The following is a 22,627-nucleotide window of genomic DNA, read 5'->3' on the forward strand; positions in this document are numbered from 1 at the left end:
GGGGCCTGCTTAAGACCATACAAGGCCTTCCGCAGCCTGTAAACCATCCCCTTTGATCCTAGAACCTCAAAGCCTGAAAGCTGCTCAACATACACCTCCTCCTGCAAGTCACCATTAAGGAACGCAAATTTTACATCCATATGATATACAAGCCACCGCTGAGAAGATGCAAGGGCAAGAACTGTCCGAATCATGGTCATCCTCGCTGTTGGTGCAAAGATATCCTCATAGTCGATGCCAAGCCGTTAAGCATAGCCCTTAACCACAAGTCTGGCCTTGTGCTTGTCCACCGACCCATCTGACGTATACTTGGTCTTAAAGACCCACTTGACACCAATGACTGATCATATTGACGACCACGGAACTAACTCCCAAGTTTTATTCTTCTCTATGGCATCCAATTCCACTTGCATGGCTTTCCTCCAAGACTCCTAAGAAAGAGCTTCCTTCACGGAAGTGGGCTCTTTGTCTCGAATGATACGAGACATCAAAGCATAGTTTCTTGTAACAACTCCTCTGAATGACTTTTGTCACGAACTCTGTGCGATCTTCGAGGTCCGTCCTCTATGGTCCACTCGGAGGGAAGCTCCGTAGCACACGGTAGATACACTCTGTGCACATGACAACACTGGTGATCAAAGAGGAGTAAAAAGCTGAATACTAAGAGGTCAAATGAGACAGCAAAGTGATGGCCATGTCCTTTGAAGATATCTCCTTCCTAGCCTGAAGAACCTCCTGCTGAAGAGCCCACAACTTGTTGATGTGCTCCCGCATCATCGAAGACTTTGCAGGATTCATCACCCGCATCTGCACTTCCAAGGAAATCCGCTTCATGGGTGATACCCTGTTATACAGAGAAGCCAAATGCTACCAAATCCCTCTGGCCAGCGTCATATGTTTGATATGATTAATCACCTATGGTGTGTAATTAAGAAAGATGAAAGAACACACACGGGCATTGGCACGATCCCACAACTATGCCTGAGCCTCCTGTTCTTTCCGAGTAGAGGGTAAAAACTCCCCGTCCTCCAACTCCGGCCGTGGAACACAAACCACAATGAAATCAACCAAGTCATAAGACTCCAAGACAAACTCCATCATTACCTTCTAGATGCCGTAGTTGGTCCCATCCAACTGTCGATCCACTGGGAATGTGGGGAGAGTAGGGATCTTCATGCGCTTCTCAGCCATCTCAAGTAAATCTGCCATCTCAAGGGTTCACAAGGTCTTGTGAAGGGAGGGTGGGTGGAAAAAAATGAAGAAGAGGCTGCAAACTCTATGCAAGGTGGTTGTCCGACAATGATGGCCGCCTTCTACCCGATCTCCAAGTCCCGAACAGCCCAAGAAAACTCCAATCAGCACCAAAAAACAGCAAACCCTCAAGCTCCCACAATCTCAAAGCTTCAAGCCACTTGGGGCTCTAATACCATGTCGGAATGCACAACGAAAAAATAAGACTAGAGAACTAAACGCAAAAGTGTAAGAGAGAGAAGCTGTATAAACTCTGCTATATACACATGAAACCGATACAAACGAGGAGGTGGGGGCAAGGGTACCAGTCGGCCAGCCCTAAATCAGCCGACAGGCTGCCTCTCATGTCCACGACTAGTAAAAGCCAGTCAGCCAGCACATGAAAGTCGGGCAGCACAAAAGCTCAGTCGGCCAGCATAGTATGAGTCGACCAGTACAGTCAGCCCCCCACAACCAGTAAAAATAGGAAAAAAACATGGAAAAAATGGGGAAAAATGAGAAAGGCTCTAGGCAGGCACACCCAGAACAAAGGCCCTCACTGTACAGACAAGAGATGACTGCTAACAGTCTCCACTGCTGAATCTCCAATCTGTCACCACCCTCCTTAGGAATCAAGTGAATTGGATCCTCTAACAACCTCTCTAGTGTCATCATAAGGCTACAAGAAGGCCGCCTTCCATGAGATCCCAGTGACGAAGAAAAAAGGAAACTGGAAGCCCATTAGCTCTCGGGCATATGCCCCTAGGAAGAGCCGTCAAGGCCTCTACAAGCTCCTCAGCAGTGAAGGGAGTCAATAGGAGAGTCCAGAGAGCGAGGGAAACCACCTCTCTCATGTGCCGCCAGACCCTCTCCCACGCATCCACCACCTGTGAGGACAATGGGGAACCCGTGAGAAGGGATCTGAAAAAATTTGTGGCTATATATCTCACAAGGGGGAGAGGGTCAGACACAATAGATCCATCCTAGCCTAGCAACCTGCAAATACCTCTCCCCTATGGATCTGAGCTCTGTACGGGCGACAACCAGCTGACCCTCAATCCACGGGCTATCTAGGAAACTCTCCTAGAGACGCTGGAGAGAAGCGAGGCCTGGGCGAATACTCCTCTCCTATTCATGGAATCCAGCCAAACTGCTCTAAGCTGCCTACTGCAGTAAACTGCTAATCTCGTCAAGGCCTACATCCAAGGTGCCTGCGGCAAAACCTGAGAGAAAATCCAGCCCCTCCCATATCTACTCTATCCTGCTGCATAGCTCGGAGTCCTATATGAGGCTGTCCGAGATCCTAGTGCTCAAGTGTCTATCCTACCTCTCCAGGGATCCTCCAAGGACAAAATAACCGGAGCATGATCAAAGAAAGTGGTGCCTGCCAAGATGCCAATCATGCCCCCTCGTCCGCAAGTCTACTCATCCACATAGAATCTATCAAGTCAAGAAAGTTTGAGGCCGGTGCTCCTCCTAACAGACCTCGAGAAGCACAGACTCCCGAGGCTGCGTCCAAACTCCAGCAAGTGCCAAGGGTCCTACCCCTAAGTGCCAAGATCAACTCCTCCCAAGCAAAGTACTCTGAGCCCCAGAAACTATAGCCATGCCCCTCCGAGGCTATCCTCTGCTAACTCTATCATGTTAAAGTCTCCACTCATGCTCAACCTGAGGGAGGGATTGGCAAACTGTACTCCAGAAGGTAGCTCTGCTTGCAGCGGTGTTCGCAGCATATACATTTAGAAAGCCCACACAATCCTCGCCAATCCTCATGGTAACCCACTGAGCCCGACCAGTGTCACTTTGTGCTTGCGTTTGGCCATCAGTCAATCAGTTTTTCCACTCAGTCTTGTGGACACAATTCAGCTTGTAAACAGTTCTCCATAAGAAGAAATCAAGCAAATACTCTTGCTTGCACGGGCTGGGGGGGGGGGGGCGGGTGCGCTTTCAATGGGTAATTCGGGACCCCATCTGGTGTCATCTCTACATCTCTTTCAAATTCATGTATGCTGTTTTAAAGGATCGCTAAAGACTCATTAAACTCAGTTTAAAGAAAGGCTTCATTGTTTCACACGGTCCTAGCTTGGCCCATGCTACAACAATGCAATGGCGATGGGCGACAGGGGAGAAGGGGGCGAAGGTGAAGCAGGGGGAGCAAGGGGCAAGCGAGAAGGGAAGGGGGTGCAAGGGCAAGCTGGGTGAAGGAGGGCGAATGCGAGAAGGGGAGGGGGGGCCCGATGATGACGAGCAGGGGGAGCACAAGACAGGGGGCTACCTAGCACTCGCTTACTCCCACATTATTAATATTTAACATGCTTGTCACCAAACGACACGAACCAGCAACAACTCCAAAGACAGCCGACATTCACGAGCGGATCCAGTTCCATAAGTATGATGGTAAGATGGATGCCAATGTTGTTCATTCATATGGTTGCATCAGTTTACTTCGACCAGCATCAATGCAACTCACAAGTGATGCCACCATTTGGTGGAATGACTGGCAGGGCCAAAATACGGAGGGGGGCGTACACATGGCAACGTGGGAAGCTTTTATAAAGGATTTCAAGACAAGATGTTTACGTCCCCAACATTTGGATAGGCTGGAGGATGAGTTTCGAGGTCTTCACCAGAACTTGCAGCCAGCCCTTCATCAATACACCAATAAAGTAACCCAGCTCGGGACTCAAGTTCAAAATTCTGATAAAGGATGCTTGGTGTTTTTCTCTATGGATGTGCGCTTGCCCAAGATATGAAGATGAAATACAATTTGGAAAACCTAAGCAATTCTCGGGCACTAGTAACCACTCTAAACATCAACCTGACAAAGACAATAAGTCCCAGGGGCGGGTTCTCCCCGACCCGTTGTTCACGGCACTCCAGGTGCCATGTCCAAATCCAAGGAGGCCCAGTCTAATCTGACGCCTGACCAGAAGCATGCTCAAGGTGTCACAAATGGTAAATTCTCCCCTATCGAGATAGCCCGGTATAGCAAGGATAACCGTTATTTTTTCTGCCACGGTAGGGGGCATACCAGGGCCCAATGCCCCAAGGAGACAGCCAAGTCTCCGCAGGCCTCCACAGCTTCGGTTGTAGACAGTGCCACTCTGTCTCCTCCTCCATCTACTCCATCATCATCTGGACATACAGTTCACACCATTATTAGTAGGGAGCTGCAAGGTAAGCGGGAGGGCATTCCACCCAACTATACCCCCGGTGATCTTTTCAAATGTAAAGGGTTGGTTGGCAGGCAACATGTCGTTATCTTGTTTGATACTCGCAGCACAGAGGATGTTATCATGGCACACGCCGCTCAACGTGCCCGCTGTGGGCTGACTCCCATTCACCATGAGATAGCTAGGTTTGGGGCAGGCATGAGTACCCATGTAAAGTTTGAGGCCCAGAGGGTGAAGCTCCTTATACACCAAGTCGAGTTTGTAAGGGATTTGATTGTCGTCCCGCATAGGTTGTGACATCATTCTTGGCATGAAATGGTTCCATAAGTTTTGACCCATTCCCAATTGGAAGCATTATTTGTTCTCGGTCCATACCAATGTTTCTAAGACACTATGCTTGAAAGGGGAACCAGGCATTCCTAGCTTTCCTCTCATTTCCCATCTCTAAGCGAAACGGGAGATGGTCAAGTATCTTCCGGATAAGGCCAATGCATTGAGTCGGAAGGAAGATGTTTTCATGTTAGTTGGTTGAAGTTGTTTCAAGGTTCTCCTCCTTCACGACTCCCAAACGAAAAACAACAGGACATCATCCATGATGCAGAGATACTAGAGCTGAAAAAAGTGGAGTTGCAGTTACTCAACCATTGTACCGGTCGGAAGAGGTGGCAATTCCTTACTGAGTTTAAAGACCGGGGTACCCATGAAGCCGTGTAGTTGGACGAGAACTTCTTCGAACAATATCCGTTGTTGTTGGCGGATTATTTGGAAGCGGTCCAGATCCTACCAACAAGTTAAGCAAGAGGGGATATCACGTGTACCATTGTCCTAGGGTGCCACATGGACATTCTGCAACTTCAAGGACAGAGTCACCTTTTTTTATGGGCCAAGAGCATATTGTGAGCCCTAGTCCAAGGGACAAGTCACCAGGCACCATCCAGGTTTAGGGTCAATGTCTGTCGTGCCTGTTGCACAAGTCTTTGTAACCCTCTTTGCAAGTTGTATAATGTTGTAGTGGCCGGGCAATTATTAGACTATTTGGTCGGGTGCTTGGGGAAGCCCATGAAGAGCCGATTGACCCTTGAATAGCTTGCATAATGGGAGCATAGAGCTCAAGCATATCTTCATCATCTGAAGGAGAGCATAGAAGGCTGTCCAGCCAGCCTGTAACCCTAAAACACAAGTCATCAAAAAGGCCATCTCTGGAGCAAAAAATGCACAACACATAGGCGGCCTCTAGCAGCCATAAAACACAGCATACAGGCTAGCCAAAGAGCTGCAGCAACAGGGTACGTACAGAGAGAAAACACAGTCCTAAAGGTGCCCCAAAACAGAGGTTCCATTCAGCAAAAACAGTCCCCAAGGTCTCTTTTCCCTGATTAGTGGACAGCCAGTAAGACAATCTTGTACTTCATTTACATCTTGCAATACATAAGCAAATACACCTGGCAACAGGTGGGATCCCTTAAGAGGGTGGCTGGGACCCAATCAGGTGTGTTGTGTGCTCTCTCTCTCTCTCTCTCTCTCTCTCTCTCTCTCTCTCTCTCTCTCTCCTTTATCATTTCTGCAAATTTCAGCAAGCACTTAAAGCAATCTCTTCTCTATTCTGCATAAGTAGCATGTCACAAAATTTCCATTTCTTCACTTATTCAATGTAAAAAAGTACCTGCTTAAGTGCAGAGACCCTCTGCTTTTCAAGCTCCAACTGCTGCCGCAATGAAGCTTGCTCCTTAATGTAAAAGCAACAAAAATAGAAAGACAAATAAATGAGATCAAACATGTGGAAGAGGGGGTTAAACTAACAAGAAATACATGAATTTTCCACCATTATGCCAAGCCAATCTTTGTTCATGGTCTTTCAAGTCTGTTGAATACTGGAACGTAAAGAAAGTTTGAATTCTTTTCTTAGTTGATTTACTTATGATCCAACATCTGCTCTCCAGGAAGCAGGAGATCCCCACGCGTGTTGATGGTGAACATGTTTTTTTAACTTCCTAAATCTTCCGATTGGCACCGGCTCCAAACAAATTTTTAAGAGAATGCAGGGTCCCAGGTTTAAATCTCAAGGTCAAACATGCACCAAGAAAGGTAGGTTTTGGGGAGACCCTATTAAAACATCACATTAAGGCCTCATCAATCATGAGAGTGTTTCTGCAACAAAAATCCAGAGACGTACTTCTTCAACAAATTTATGGGGGCATGCGTGAACGCACACACACAAGCTCAAGCTCAAGCTCAAGCTCAGGCATTTTCTCAAAATAACAAGAAATCAGAGCAATTTTGAGGAGTCACAAAAGCAAGAGTCATCATAGAATCAACTTTCACATGCAAAGCAACACTTCATGATGAGAAAGAAATCATCTGTTACAACATTACTTTCCTCCTACCATGCTGTCCAAGCTGTTTAAAAGCTAGAAAGGCCAACCTTGAGCATATCTGACAGCATTTCTAGGACCTTTGTGAAGCCTCACAATTAGCCAGAACACCATGTGGAATTCTACATCAGCTTGTGAGTGCATAGACTAGCAATTCACTTCAACTGGATCGGAGCATATTTAACTTAAATGAATGTAGTTGTGAAAGAGAGACAAAGTTTCAAGATAATGCATAATACCTTTCGGACATTTTCCAGCCAAAATGCATCTACAAGCCATCTTCTTTGACTTCTGGAAGGAGGGGTGGAAACGGCAAGAGTCAAAGGCCCTTGCTGAAAAGGATCCTGCATGACAAAGGTATCATCTGCCGCGCCCCTAACAGTCATCCAGCCGCTTGAACTGCTGTTTGAGGTAACATCCATTCCTGGACTGCAACTCACCATACCCGGAGGTCAATGCTTATGTCACAAAACTGATAGCAGGACAGATGCACCTAATTTCTTCAAACTAGCATGCCATTACCTTTGACGAGCATAAAATAATCATCCCCTCCAAAATTCAGATTTGAATGGTACTCTACAGCATAACCATTATTTTAACTGAAATTAAAATTTAAAGAGCTGGCCATAGATGAGGAAGAAGTAGGAGGGGTGCATGTGTGAAAAAAGCTTTTTGTCCAGCCCTAAAAGGGCATTTATTGGTTTTATTTAGTATTTTTGTGTCTTTTCTGCTGGCCGACAGCCTTTAAGCTGGCCAACCAGCAGTCCCACAGTATATATAGCTTTGCCTCATCATTCACCAGTGTGTACCACATCATTGCACATATCCGGTACCATCTGCTGCTGCTGCTGCTGCTGCTTCTCTGAATCTACACCACAATGCTTCATCATCATCGCCTGACAGGACAACACCTCAGCGTTTTATCATCTGGCCACATCTTGGGACAGCAGCCCACTCTCTGCTACAGTCCACACCGTGGGACAGCAGCCCTCTCTGCTACATTCAGTACATCAGCGTTTACATCAGCATATCATGAGCACTCACATCAGCACATCATCACGTTTACATCTCAGCGCTTACATCAGCATATCATCAGCGTTTTACCACAGTTTATGGGACGGCAGCCCTCTCTGCTACAGTAGAGCATATCAGCGTTTTACCACAGCTCATGGGACAGCAGCCCTCTCTGCTACATAGAGCACTTCGGCGTTTTTCCACAGCTCTCACCATCGGGACAGCAGCCCACTCTTTGCTACATCACACCATCGGGACGGTAGCCCACTCTCTGCTTGTCTTCACCATCGACACCCTTCAGGTACGCCACACCCTTGTCACCAGAGCTTGCACCACTCAGGACGGCAGCCCTCTCTGCTCCTCACCACCTCTCAAGTACGCAACACCCTAGTCATCAGAGCTTGCACCCTTCAGATACGCAACTGTCAAAATACGCAGCGGAGATGATAACAAAATCTGAGATCACAAGAGCAAGTAGAGTGCAGAAAACAGACAGCACAAGAGAAGGAGAGAGATAGGCGTGTAACTCTTCTCTATACACAAGATCCCGCAATGAAAACTGAATACAATAGGTGGGGGGCCATGGGGCCATTTTATATGGCCCCATGAGTGCAGTCGGCCAGTAGATGGACAGCCGACTGGACATGAAATGCCCACGACCAGAAAATACAGCAGTCAGCCAGCATATCATAGTCGGCCATCACACGTGTGATGTCGGCCAGCAGCAGAGAGCAAATGGGACTGCCTGTGACCAGTCGGCCAACATCGGGTACAACCGACAGGTCCTACAATGCCTCCCACACCCTGGAAAAATAGGGAAAAATGGGGAAAAAATACGAGTGAGGAAAAATAATACACCTATACAGAGCGGGCACACCCACAAAAGAGGCCCTGGTGTCTGATAACGACAGGAGATGACTTCTAACACCCCCTCTCAGCTCCTGGCTGTGAAATCAACCCTAGGGAGCTGGAGTGCCGCCTGAGCGTACCCTGAGGTAGAGACTTTGTAAAGAGGTCCGCCGCATTGTCCTCCGTCGAACAATAAAGTAGCAAGATGTCACCAGCCAAGATGTCACCAGCCAAGATCTTCTCATGTACAAAGTGATACTGTATCTCTATGTGCTTGGTCCAGGCACGGAAGACCGGGTTCCGAGCAATAGCTATACAACTCTGGTTACACTGGATGACTGTGGGCTCCTTCTGTGGAAACCCAATCTCGCCTAGCAGCCTCCGCAGCCACACAACCTTGCAAGCAGCACCACAAGCAGCCCGGTACTCTACCTCTGTCGAAGATAGGGCAGTAGTTGGCTGCCTCTTACTGCTCCAAGAAATCGCTCCTGAGCCGAGGGTAAAACTGTTAACATGAAGTGGATCTCCTCGTGTCTTGATCTCCTCCCCAATCTGAGTCACTCCAACCTTGGAGTCTGACTCCATCCCTTCCTGTGTAAAAGAGTCCTAGATCCTTCGTACTCTGCAGATACCGCAAGATCCACAATCCTGCGTCCCAATGAGACTTCAATGGCGTCTGCATAAAAGAGCTCAACAGCCCCACGGAGAAGCTCAAGTCCAATCTGGTGTTCAGCAACCAGATTAATGAACCAACCAACTTCCGATACTGCGAGGCATCAACTGGCTCACAAGGATCATTAACGGTTAACTTTGTGTTCAGGTCCATCGGCGAAGTAATAGGCTTGCAGTTCTCCATCCCAAAGGCCTCAAGCAACTCATGAACATACCGCTGCTGAGAGACAAAAAACCCCCTCTGGGTCTGCCAGATCTCCAATCCCAAAAAGAAGTGGAGTAAGCCTAGGTCAATCATCTCAAACTCCTTTGACAAGGTAGCCTTCGTCACGCCAATGTGCTCCACATGACCGCCGGTCAAAATGAGATCATCCACATAAAGGATGATAATCGTAACCATGCCGCGTTCCCGAAAGAGATACGGGTTGGGATCTGCAATCGATCTCTGAAAACCAGTCCGAACAAAGAAGGAATCAATCTTCTGATTCCAAGCCCTGGGAGCCTACTTAAGACCATACAAGGCCTTACGTAACCTATAAACCATCCCTTCTGATCCAGGAACAACAAAGCCTGGAGGCTGCTCAACATACACCTCCTCCTGCAGGTCACCATTAAGGAACGCAGATTTTACATTCATTTGATACACTGGCTACCTCTGAGAAGAAGCAAGGGCAAGAACGGTCCGAATCGTGGTCATCCGTGCTGTCAGTGCAAAGGTATCCTCATAGTCGATGCCTGGCCGCTGAGCATAGCCTTTAGCCACAAGTCTGGCTTTGTGTTTGTCCACCGACCCATCTGACGCATATTTGGTCTTAAAGATCCATTTGACACCAGTGACTGACCGTTTCGACGGCCTCAGTACCAACTCCCGTGTTTTGTTCTTCTCGATGGCATCAAGTTCCACCTGCATGGCTTTCCTCCAAGTATCCTGTGAAAGGGCTTCCTTCACGGAAGTGGGCTCCTTGTCCTGCATAATACGAGACATCAAAGCATAGTTTACCTAAAGAAGCTCCACTGTATTGCTTTTGTCGCGAACTCTGTGCGATCTTCGAGGGCCATCCTCTGTGGTCCACTCGGAGGGTAACTCCGTGACACCTGACTCCCGAAGGGTGTCCAACAACCACCTGGGTACTCGAACAGATCGTGGAGCCTCTTGCTGTTGCGGAGGCTCTACTCCAACTGCAGGCTCAACCTCCTGTACTGACTGAGGTGGATCAACTAGAACAATAGTCCGGGAATCATTATCAGACTCTTCTGGATCTCCAAAAAGTGGCAGCTCCTCGACAGTGGATACTGGAACATGCTCATCAAAGACCACATCCCGGCTAACAACAATCTCATTCCTTTCTGGATCATACAATCTGTATCACTTGGAAAGAGAATTATACCCCACAAATATAAGCTTGCGGGATTTGGAGTCAAGCTTCCCCCTCTGCTTCTTCGGAATATGTACATACGCATCACTCCCAAAAACACGAAAGTGCGAGACATCAGGTTTCCTGCCAAAATATGCCTCAAACGGAGTCATATTAGGTACTGAAGTCGTTGGAGACCGGTTGAGGGTATGGACAATCGTTGCCACAGCCTCTCCCCAAAGTGGACGAGGAAGATCACGATGCCCCAGCATGGTCCTCGCCATCTCCACTACAGTCCTATTTTTGCGTTCTACAACTCCATTCTCTAAAGACGATCCTGTATTGGCCAGTTCCCTCTTGATGCCATGATCTGCACAAAATCTGAGAAATACATTCGAGGAGAATTCACCCCCTTTGTCAGCCCTGAGAGTCTTTACCTGCAATCCAGATTCTTTTTCCACCATCACGTGCCAATCCTTGAACCGTGCAAATGCTTGGTCCTTCTGTGAAAGAAAGTAGACCCACGTGAATCTGGTACAATCATCAATAGAGATCCTCCCACTGATGGTGTCTGTTGAGGTCCACACAAGTCAGTGTGAATCAACTCCAATGGTTTTGAAGCCCGCCTGGAAGCCTGCTTCGAAAAGGATTCCCTGTGCTGCTTACCACATATGCAAGAACTGCAAAGTCCTTGCCTGCTGCCAACATTTGGCAAGCCAACCACCATCTAGTCCCGGAAAGCTCGCCGCAGTGCATCCACATTTAAGTGGCCAAAACGAAAGTGCCACAAATCTCCAACCTGAGAACCTATCATTGAGGAGAGTGCAAAGAGCTTGTAGATACCATTCTCCACACCGCCTTTCCAAACAACCTGGCCAGTCTCACGGTCCCGTAGAGCAACTGAATGCTCCTCAAATTCCACCCAAAAGCCAGTCTTGCATACTTCATGCATTGACAGAAGATGAAAACCAAGAGCAGGGACATAAAGAACACGGGAGACATGCTTGCCCCCCTTGCCGTCGAGAATAATCTCCATCCGGCCCTCACTGTGAATCGGAATGGTAGAGTTGTCGCCAACGAAAATGCAACCTGACTGCCGTTTCAGATCCAAAAAGAAGTCACGGGACGGAGTCATGTGCCTGGAAGCACCACTGTCAAGAATCCATTCTCGGGTATCCTTTGCGGTGAAGCCAACTGCCCCCTCGCTCGAAGACGATAAAGCATCGGAGTCCATCATCTCTAAGTGCACAAATGCAGGAGTCTTTGCAGCTGAGGCCGAAGAATCAGCACTCTTCCCAATCCGCTTAGGACACTTCCTCCAGTAGTGGCCTTTCTCGCCACAATCATTGTAGGACCGCTCGGCCTTCAGTTTCTCTCGTTCTGTTTCAGGCTTCTTCTCAGAAGACTTCTCCGGTGAAGCCTTCCCTTTGCCCTTGTTGTTATTCCGGCCTTTTGGCCAGGCCAATTAAGGCCTCCGAACCTCCGCTGTGAGGAGGGTTCGTGAAACGTTCCTCCTGGTCTAGGACCATAGGCACAAGCTCCTCCCAGGTAATGGTGCTGAGCCTGCCCCTAGTAATCAAAGAGGAGTAGAAAGCGGAATACTAGTAATGGCCATATCTTCTGATGATATCTCCTTCCCAGCCTGGAGTACTTCCTGCTGAAGGGCCTGCAGCTTGTTAATGTGCTCCCGCATCGTTGACGACTTTGCAGGGTTCATAACCTGCATCTGCACTTCCAGGGAAATCCTCTTCATGGGCGATACCCTGTTATAAAGAGAAGCCAAGTGCTGCCATATGCCTCTGGCGAGCGTCATATGCTTTACGTGATTGATTACTTGTGCTGTGCAGTTGAGGAAGATAAATGACCGGACCTTGGCATTGACACGATCCCACATCTATGCCTATGCCTCGCGGTCCTTCTTCATTGACAGTAACTCCCCTTCCTCTGCTTCCGGCCGTGGAACCCCGATAACAATGAAATCAGCAAGGTCATATGACTCCAGCACAGACTCCATCATCACTTTCCAGATGCCGTAATTGTTCCCGTCCGACTAACGGTCCACTGGGAACGTGGGGAGAGTTGGATCTTCACATGCTTCTTAGCCATCTCTAACAAATCTGCCATCGCGGAGATGTAACTGAAAAGGGTGGGTGGGTGGGAAAAAAAAACTCTAAACTTGCAAGTGGCTGTCCAGCTGCCTTCCTCTTGCTACTTCTCTTCCCGAACAGTCCAAAACAGACCACCAATCAGCAACGCAACAATCCCCCTCTTGCTCAGAAAACTCCCAAGATCTTTCAAGAGCCTAGGACTCTGATACCATGTCAAAATACGCAGCGGAGATGATAACAAAATCTAAGATCACAAGAGCAAGTAGAGTGCAGAAAATAGACAGCACAAGAGAATGTCACATGCACTCTGCACTCAGTGCATGGTGACAAGATGGCTCATCATCAGAAGTGCAACAGTTGTACAGTTTTAGAACCCAATAGGATGATAATTGTCGTACGCCGTGACCCCATTGTACATCCTCAGTCTAGGATAAGTCAGGCACGAGCTACGTAGGTCATTCCTCAGCCTTAGCGGGTCAGTCAATCAGTCAAGTCCCTTAACCCACTTGGAGAGAATCATTCATGCATGTAGAGTCAGTAGTAGTCTTTCTCATGCCCTTGGGAAGAGTGCATAGGCTCGAGATCAAGTCATCGAGGTGTTTCTACAGCCGTGTACAGATCAGCCACTCTCCGATCCTCCGAGATCTTGCGTTTGGCTTATCTACAGTCCACAGTCCTCTCTAAAGAAATAAAGCAAATATTGTCTCGTTATCGGGATAGGGGGCCCTTCAGTGGGTAATTCGGGACCCAATCTGGTGTACAGTTCTCATATCTCTCTCTCTCAACTCTTTAAAGTTTGAAGTATTGAAATGGATCGCTAAACTCACGAAACTCAGGATACAGAAGACGGTGTGAGCATTTGTGTGACAGGATCATCCAATACAAAGACTTCCGCTGCATATCACATTCGTATCAGATTCAGATTGTCCACACACACCGTACCCTAGCGTGGGGCATCCTTGGATGGTTAGATTGCGTTCCGGCACGACCACCGACTTCAGCATCATGTCTACAGGAGAGAGTACTCATCAACCGGAAGACGTCTCCCCCGAAGGAGACCTCGTTCTTCCACCTACAGCAGACACCATAGCTCTTCTTCGAGCTCAGAACCAGCTTCTCATGGAGCGTCTCCAACTCTTGGAGGCATCAGCAGCACGTCCTTCTACACCTCCAGCAGCACCCGACTACATCTCCCTCTTCTTTCAGATGGAACAACAAAGGAGAGAGGACGAGGCCCGAAGGAAAAGAGAAAAAGAAGAAAGACAGGACTATGAGGAAGCCCAACGCAAGATCGACGAAGACCGGCGTCAGGCTGAACTCACCGCTCGGGAACACCAACGTGAGCTTGATCGAGAACGTATGTTACTCGAACACCAACGGGAAAAGGAGGCCATACACTTGAGGTATCAGCAGCTCTCCTCAGTCTCCCCAGTCATAGGTGTCACCAGCCAGCAGCCCGTAGCAGCATCAACCACCATCATTCGCAATCAACCGAACTTCAGTAGTGTGATCATTCATCAGTTAATCAATTTGTTCATCAGTTTAATGCTCATTTTCCATTAGCTAGGATCACAGACCCACAAGACAAAGTCCACTTAGCGACTCCCCATCTCACTGGTGAGGCAGTCACTTGGTGGCAGCATTGGTCTAGTATTCATACAGACCAGGCCACAGGTGTCACAGCCTTTGACTAGGACATCTTTGTCCATGACCTGAAGAGCAGATTTCTCCCGCCCCAGTACATGACCGGTCTGAAAGACGAGTTCTATGGACTCAGACAGAACGGATCCCTAGTGCTTCAGTTTTCCGGTAAGGTTATTACTTTAGCACAGCAGTTAGGGTTATCTGAGCAGGCCAAGATGGGGCAGTTCATTCGTGGATTGGACTCCAACATTCGGTTCACAGTTCGTAACTTTGAACCAAGTACATATGACCGAGCTCTGACTCTCGCTCAGAATGAAGAAATGAAGCTTAACGGGGGCAAGCCCAAGCAGTCATCTCAGTCCAGTACCAAACCCCAACAGGGGAAGGGTAAAGACACTAAGAGAGACAACAGTCCTAGCTCTAGTTCAGGGGGTAAGGAATCCAAGCCTAAGAAGACCCCTGAGGAAAAGGCTCAAGCACGCATCACTGGAGACTATCTTCCTCCAGAGGAGCAAAGACAGTATCAGTCAGAAAACAAATGTTTTTTCTGTCATACCATTGGGCATGGTAAGAAGGATTGTCCAAAAAGACAAGCGGAGCAAGCCTCCAAAGAGCCTTCTGCCACAGTTGCCGCAGTATCCCCCGCTCCTCCAGACCTGCCTACTACCACCAATGCGGTTCAGATCTTACCTTCTATGCATTCCATGCCATCCGTGGTACTTGATGCTAAGCAGGAGGGTGAGGCAACAACCACACAGAAAAGCCTGATCCGAGCTTATGGCTCTGCCAAGGGCCGACAGTTCATAATCCTTTTTGACATGGGCAGTTTTGAGGACGCCATCTCTCCCCAATTGGCTACCAACATGAGCTGTACCTTAGTGCCCTATCATTTGGAGGTAGACGGGTTTACACCTGGTCTCCGCACCCACATCTCTTAGAAGGCACAGCAGTTTTCTTTTCACGTTCAAAAGGCCTCATTCCAGCGAGATTTCATTGTCTCTCCTCTTTTGGGATGTGACATGATCTTAGGAATCCAATGGTTTCGTCAGTATGAACCTATTCCCAATTGGGGGCATGACACCTTTATTATCTCTAAAGGTTTTCCTGAGCCTGTCATGATTCGGGGGGATAGGAGCATTCTTGGCGTTCCTATGATTTCTCATCTCCAGGCCCGATGAGCTATATGCAAGGGAGCAAAAGGAGCATTAATTTATGCTCAGACAGCTTCTATCTCATCAATAACCGCTGTCTCATCATCTTCAGTCCCTCAGTTAGCAGATCTCTTTTCTCATTCAGACATTTTTAAGGATGATCTCCTACCGAGTATCCCACAGTTAGCAGAACCTCCTAGCAAGTTTCCCTCTTGTCTTTCCAAGACTTTCAAGGGCAAGCTAGAACAACAGTCAGTTCTCAAACATTTGAAACATGTTCCTTATGGACACATTTTCACAGTCACCACAGACCACCAAGCACTTAAGTGGCTCCCGACGATGCCAAGTGCCCAGTGGAGTGCTCAGCACACTAGACAGGGTCAGCTCTTCCACCAGGTTGGAGGAATGATCAAGTACATCCCTGGTCAGCATAACCCAGTAGCAGATGTTCTTAGTAGAAAAACCAGCATCCCGACCATTCAAGAGTCTACCATTCTCAACATCTCTGGAAAAGACTTAGAAGATCAGTATGTCGATTCCACAGAGTTTGGTACTCAACCCAGTTTGGCCCTCAATTTTGAGCCTGGCCATCATTCAGTTCACAAACAGGCATGTAAGTTTAGATGAGATATCCACTTCAAGGAAGGGGATTGGGTCTCTCAGTGCATCATGAAACAAAGATTGAAACAAGTGGGCAAACATTATCCCAAGCTTTTATTCAGTAGTTTTGGCCCTTTTCCAACAGTCAAAAAGTTAAGTGATGTCTCCATGAAGTTAAAGTTGCCTACCAATTGGACAATGCATGATGTTTTCCATGTTTCTTGGCTAAAACCATATGTTGGTCCAGAAGTGTTTGATGTTTCAGATGAACAGCAACCAGACGTGGAAGACGAGAAAGAAGTTATTGAGCCTGAGCAGATCCTTCTTCATCGATGGAAGCATGGTTCCGGTCGACGGATTCGTCAGTTCTATACGAAATTCCGAGATCGAGGCACCCACGAAGCCGTATGGCTCGACGAGGAGTTCTTCCAGGAGTGCCCCCAGTTATTGGCGGACTACTTGGAAGCCATGAACCTGCCGCCAAGCTAATCAGGAGGGAATGTCACATGCACTCTGCACTCAGTGCATGGTGACAAGATGGCTCATCATCAGAAGTGCAACAGTTGTACAGTTTTAGAACCCAATAGGATGATAATTGTCGTACGCCGTGACCCCATTGTACATCCTCAGTCCAGGATAAGTCAGGCACGAGCTACGTAGGTCATTCCTCAGCCTTAGCGGATCAGTCAGTCAGTCAAGTCCCTTAACCCACTTGGAGAGAATCATTCATGCATGTAGAGTCAGTAGAAGTCTTAGGGTTTGCATCAGAAAGCACTCTGCATCTTGCATAATATGCATTCATATGCCTGTGCATCATTTAGAACATCCCCAAAGCCTTAGGGAATTTACTGGGATTTATCTGGTATTTTTTTCATATTTATTAGTATTTATTTAGCATTATTTGCATTATTGGGCATTTATAAATATAAACTTTATTAAATGACCAACCTCCAGTTAGTATAAATAGGCTTGCATAGAGCTTGTTTTCTCATTCAGTCTTCATTGTGCTAAGAGCTCTTCTCCTCAGCCCTAGGAGCACCTTTGCTTTCAGCCCTAGACTAATCCAGCCCTTGGAGCTCATAAGCTTGCTTCTCCAGCCTTGAGAACCCTTGCTTCAGTCAGCCCTAGGCGCCTGCTATCAGCCTCCAATCAGCCCTGATTCAGCACCAAATCAGCCTTGATTCAGCATATAGATCAGCCCCAGTTCAACGCCAGGTTTCAGCCAGTGTTTTCTGCATCTGTCCAGCATCAGATCACCCGCGTTTCTGTCCAGCAGCATCAGATCCTCTGTGTTTCTGTCCAGCAGCCTCAGAACACCTGCGTTTTCAGTTCAGCAGCTTCCCTACAGGTCTGCGTTTCTGTCCACAGCAGTTTCCAGCCCTGAATCAACAGTCTACAGCAGTTTCCAGCCCTGAATCAGCAGTTTGCATCAGCATCCAGCCTTCTGTGCATCATCCATACATGCAGCAGTCATCTGGTGAAGGTAACACAGCATTCATAAGTGTTTTCAGCATTCTAACATAGTGTAGAACAGTCCACCTTCTTCTTCTCTCAGCCTCAGGTGTGCAGCCCTTCCTCATGCCCTTGGGAAGAGTGCATAGGCTCGAGATCAAGTCATCGAGGTGTTTCTACAATCGTGTACAGATCAGCCACTCTCCGATCCTCCAAGATCTTGCGTTTGGCTTATCTATAGTCCACAGTCCTTCTCTCTAAAGAAATAAAGCAAATACTATCTCGTTATCGGGATAGGGGGCCCTTCAGTGGGTAATTCGGGACCCAATCTGGTGTACAGTTCTCATATCTCTCTCTCTCAACTCTTTAAAGTTTGAAGTATTGAAATGGATTGCTAAACTCACGAAACTCAGGATACAGAAGACGGTGTGAGCATTTGTGTGACAGGATCATCCAATACAAAGACTTCCGCTGCATATCACAAGAGAAGAGGAGAGATAGGCGTGTAACTCTTCTCTATACACAAGATCCCGCAATGAAAACTGAATACAATAGGTCGGGGGCCATGGGGCCATTTTATATGGCCCCATGAGTGCAGTCGGCCAGTAGATGGACAGCCGACTGGACATGAAATGCCCACGACCAGAAAATACAGCAGTCGGCCACCAGCATATCATAGTCGGCCATCACACCTGTGATGTCAGCCAGTCAGAGAGCAACTGGGATTGCCTGTGACCAGTCGGCCAGCATCGGGTACAACCGACAGGTCCTACACTACCTCCCACACCCTGGAAAAATAGGGAAAAATGGAAAACAAAATACGGGAAGTGAGGAAAAATGATAAAACACCTATACAGGGCGGGCACACCCACAACAGAGGCCCTGGTGTCTGATAAAGACAGGAGATGACTTCTAACAGCAACACCCTTGTCATCAGAGCCTGCACCCTTCAGGTCTTGCAGCACCCTTGTCATCAGAGCTTGCACCACTACACCACTCAAGATGGCAGCCCTCTCTGCTCTTCACCTGCCACCTCAGGTACCACAGCACCCTTGTCACCAGAGCCTCCATCGCTGCCACCACAGTGGTTCAATACTTCAGGTACGGTTCAATACGGTACATGTATGGTATGAGTATGCAAAGTACACGTCCGGATAAGTACTTTGAGTACATTCACTTTTTCAATTAGCATATATAAATAATAAAAATATATATTATAAATGACTTATGAGCTTATAATTCACCTGCAAGGTGGTTAGGTATATGTAGGTGCAGTATGAGATGATAGGTGTATGGTACGACTATGGTATGATGCACATGAGGATACGTACATTAGTTGTGTAGAGAGTTAAAAAAGTATAGAACCTGGTTAACAAATTTGGTTAAAAACATATATAAAGAATGAACGATCAAGCACTCATCAATCACAAGAAACATTAAATGGACAAGTATAATTGAAATATCAATCAACTTTACTCTTGGACATGAAATGTCAAATGCACTGAGGCACACAAATAGATCAAAGACACTAGTGTAAATTTGAAATCATCCATGACACACACAAATAAGTATGAAAATAAGGAAGCTATCAATGTTAAGACCAAGTACAAGCTGAAATATAAATAGACCCTTGTGGGTTACGAGTCCTTTCAAAAGGAAAATTCAGAGAGCAACGCAATTGGGAGAAGTTGAGGGCTAGGAACAAGGGTGCGAGACACATGAATAGGGATTTGAAGAGTCGGTATAAGCAAAGATGGCACATAGATAGGATACAAAGTGGAAATCAACCAATTAACAAGTTTTTTTTTAGTACGGGTACCGAAAGCATGGTACCAGTACAGTACGTATTGAAAGTACCAAACCGATGAGTACAAGTACGGAATGCAACTATGGCTGTCACTACCACCTCGGAGTGCCTCTGCATCCACCAACGCATGCCTTCGACACCAACCACCTCTCGGAGTACTTTGCCTCACATCGACGCAAGCTTTCGTCATCAACCGTGCTTCAGCTCCAACATCATCTCTGCTTCTGCACTGGTCTTTCTACTCAGAGTCACCTCACAACAGAGGGCTCTTGTACATATGTTCACTCAACATTACACTATATATAGACTCACTCACATATTTCATGCTATGTTGTTTTGCTCTGATCTCTCGTACACTTGGTCCCTTCGCCCTTTTGCCCTCACAGTGCATGGAGTGTGTGTGTCTAGTTTGGGAAGGTGTTTGGGGGGGGGGGGAGGGGGGGACAACTTGTCAAAAAGAATTTGGGAGGGAGGAGGAAAGGGGGGTTATAAATCCTAGCATTACCATGCCTTCTTCGTAACAATCAACATAAGCCGCTCTTCCTACTGCCTCTAATGAGTGTGCATGACTTGCCGTATTATTTATGTACTTGAAATCTTCACTTGGATTTGAGTAGTACCTCTAACCATAACACAAACGCATCCAATCCTTAGAAGTTTTGTGCTCCATCAAAGAGACCAGATGCCAATCTCATAATCCTGGGGTCCCGAGAAGCACATCGGTGATAGCATACAAACACATCCAATCAAAAAGAACCATACCTCGATCTCACAATCATTGGCTCCTGACAAACACATTGGTGGTGGCACACATGCACATATCTAGCCATATTACACACAAAGCCAATCCTTTGAATCTTTGTGCTCCACCACCCTGATCTCGTAGTCCTTGGCTCTTGAGAAGCACATTGGTGGCAACACAACGGCACACATACAGATGCACCACTTTCCAAAAATGTCTTCAAAAGAACACACCAAAACTCCACTACCCTAATCTCAATACCCAGTATCATTGGGGGACCAAATCCCATCAATAATGCTTTCAACATCCCTCACTCCTGAGAAGCACATTAGTGGTGATGCACATGCACATCCGCCACTTCCCTCAAATGTCTTGAGTAGAACATTTTGAAGTTGTTTTTTTGCGAGCAAGGAAATACACCCTCTACATAAGCATTGGATATTGTCCAAATCTCAGCTAAGCATTAAGACAATATCTCTTCTAAATCCACTTAAACCTCTAGCCCAGAATGAAAGAAATTGGCTAGGTTGCATAGAAACTAGTACTTCATCTCTTGACTAAGAGATCTTTAAGTTCACTTCACTTCTCATACAAATAACTCTATTGGGGATAGACAATCTTGGGCTTATCCATCACGACAGGAGATTAACCGGATCATCCGATTGGACTTACTTGGCCTACACATACGCCAGACTTCGGGTCATCATCAAAGATGGGGATTAAATGTGAGTTCTAGCAAGAGCAATTTTTTGAGACTCACCGAGGATGGATTCTTTGATAACCCAAAGTACATGGAGATCCACATGTCACATGCTGTGCGCATCGCGATTGGTCCCCTCAAAATATCCTCCCACTGCCTCCAAGTAGAGAGGGAAGAGCCAAGAACATCCCACAAGAGCAAATATGTAGAGTATGCATACATCATAGGGGAGGTAGATGACGAGGCTCGCTATATGTTCAGATGCCTAGTGTGTTATGAGTCTACCCTGCATCTCCAGAGGTTTGACAGAAACTCATTACGAAGGGCTTTGTGTGAACATATGCTCTTATGTGTGTGTGTGTGTGAGAGAGAGAATATCTTGATACAAAGTTCTACACCCACTATTGGGCACTGATGACGTTAGTGGGGATGTCGTAGTATCTAGTCTTACTATGCATAATGGAGTTGATAGTTATATAGTCTTGTGGGTTGACTACCATGAGTATATAACATGCACGTTCCTAAAAGGTGAATTTGGGCATGTTCCTATATATATATATATATAATCTCCTCTTTCCAATTGTGCCCTTGGCTCGCGGTCAACTCAATTTGACTTTTCTACTTTTCCCTGTTTTTGACCAAAACTGGTGCTTTTTCATGTGCCAACTTCATGAACCCTTTTTCCATGCTTGCATCAATCTGTCCATGTGTCCGGACATGTGTTGCATCATGTGAAAAAGAGCTAAGAGGGCCAAATAGTTACAACATCACCTCATACCAACCGTGCACATGGGCCATATTCGCGTACTCCATCCTCATGCCAGGCACCCCCGACCCAGAGCACCAAGGATCTCCACCACACAAAGACAGATCCATGAGATTCTCCAATGACATGACAAGCCCTCACCATAGCCACATATGCCATCAAGAGGCTTATAGAGTCATGTTTCCGTTTTCAATTTTCACATCCTTTTTTTAGTTTTTCCAATGCACTATATATCCATGGTCTCATAGGCCCTTTGGGTCTTTTGTAGACATTAATAAATATTTCTTTATCAACTTTTAGTCGTGCTTGCAAAGGCATGGCATCTCCCCTGCTACTAAACACTAGACCTCGGCTAAAATGCTTCTTCATAGGTCTAAAGAAGCTCCATGTGATAAAGAAAGCACAAAGGTTCCACTTTTTTGGCATCTAAAGCGGAAAAGTCTATGACTTAAGGATGGCTTGGGCTGCAGAAACTCTTCTTGATCTGCTATACCAAGGGTGGGCTATTTCTTGTGGCTCAAGGCTTCCTCCCTCAACATGCATTATGAACCTTTCCTTCTATCTCACAAGAAGTAGACAACTCCAAACACCATATTAGAAAATTTTGGGAAAATCTTGATACTTTGGGAATTGTAATTTGTACATTGTTGTCTTACAAAAAAAATATGAGCGGAGCTAGCACTCTTACAAAAATTACGAACATAGCTCGTCTTCTGAAGCTTAGATCGTCTCAAACAGCCCCAGAAGAGTGCACATAATATTTTATTTCAGCTTAGAGTGCAAATTCTTGGAAAAAAAAAAAGCTCCCAAAAGTGGCTCGTAGCCCGTGGGTCACCATCACCTTCAACAGTTAGAAAAATCCCATCCAGGGTGTGTGAAGATAGTAAAAACAAATGCGCTGTGTGAGCAAGCTTAGTATTCTTCCTGTAATAAAAAAGTTTCCCTTATTATGCATCCACCACAATCAAGATATCATCATAACAGAGAAACTT

The 22,627-nt window shown here is 46.8% G+C and overlaps 1 protein-coding gene across 3 annotated transcripts in view; it reads right to left on the minus strand.

The window, feature by feature from the left end:
• Window positions 1–22,627, minus strand: part of LOC147623985 (uncharacterized) — an 86,230-nt gene that overhangs the window by 56,308 nt on the left and 7,295 nt on the right. For all 3 annotated transcript variants that reach the window (XR_015269243.1, XM_086820663.1, XM_086820662.1), the window contains exons 3-4: window positions 7,015–7,204; window positions 6,067–6,129 (exon numbers count right to left, since the gene is read on the minus strand). Coding sequence is in view for 2 of the 3 variants with exons in the window: in XM_086820663.1 (XP_086676789.1) it covers window positions 6,067–6,129; window positions 7,015–7,204 (253 nt within the window). In the remaining variant the exon portion in view is untranslated. The remainder of the gene's footprint in view (window positions 1–6,066; window positions 6,130–7,014; window positions 7,205–22,627) is intronic.

The sequence above is a fragment of the Cibotium barometz genome, chromosome 26, assembly GCF_041138505.1.
Source record: "Cibotium barometz isolate CiBa-2024 chromosome 26, ASM4113850v1, whole genome shotgun sequence".
NCBI lineage: Eukaryota > Viridiplantae > Streptophyta > Polypodiopsida > Cyatheales > Cibotiaceae > Cibotium > Cibotium barometz.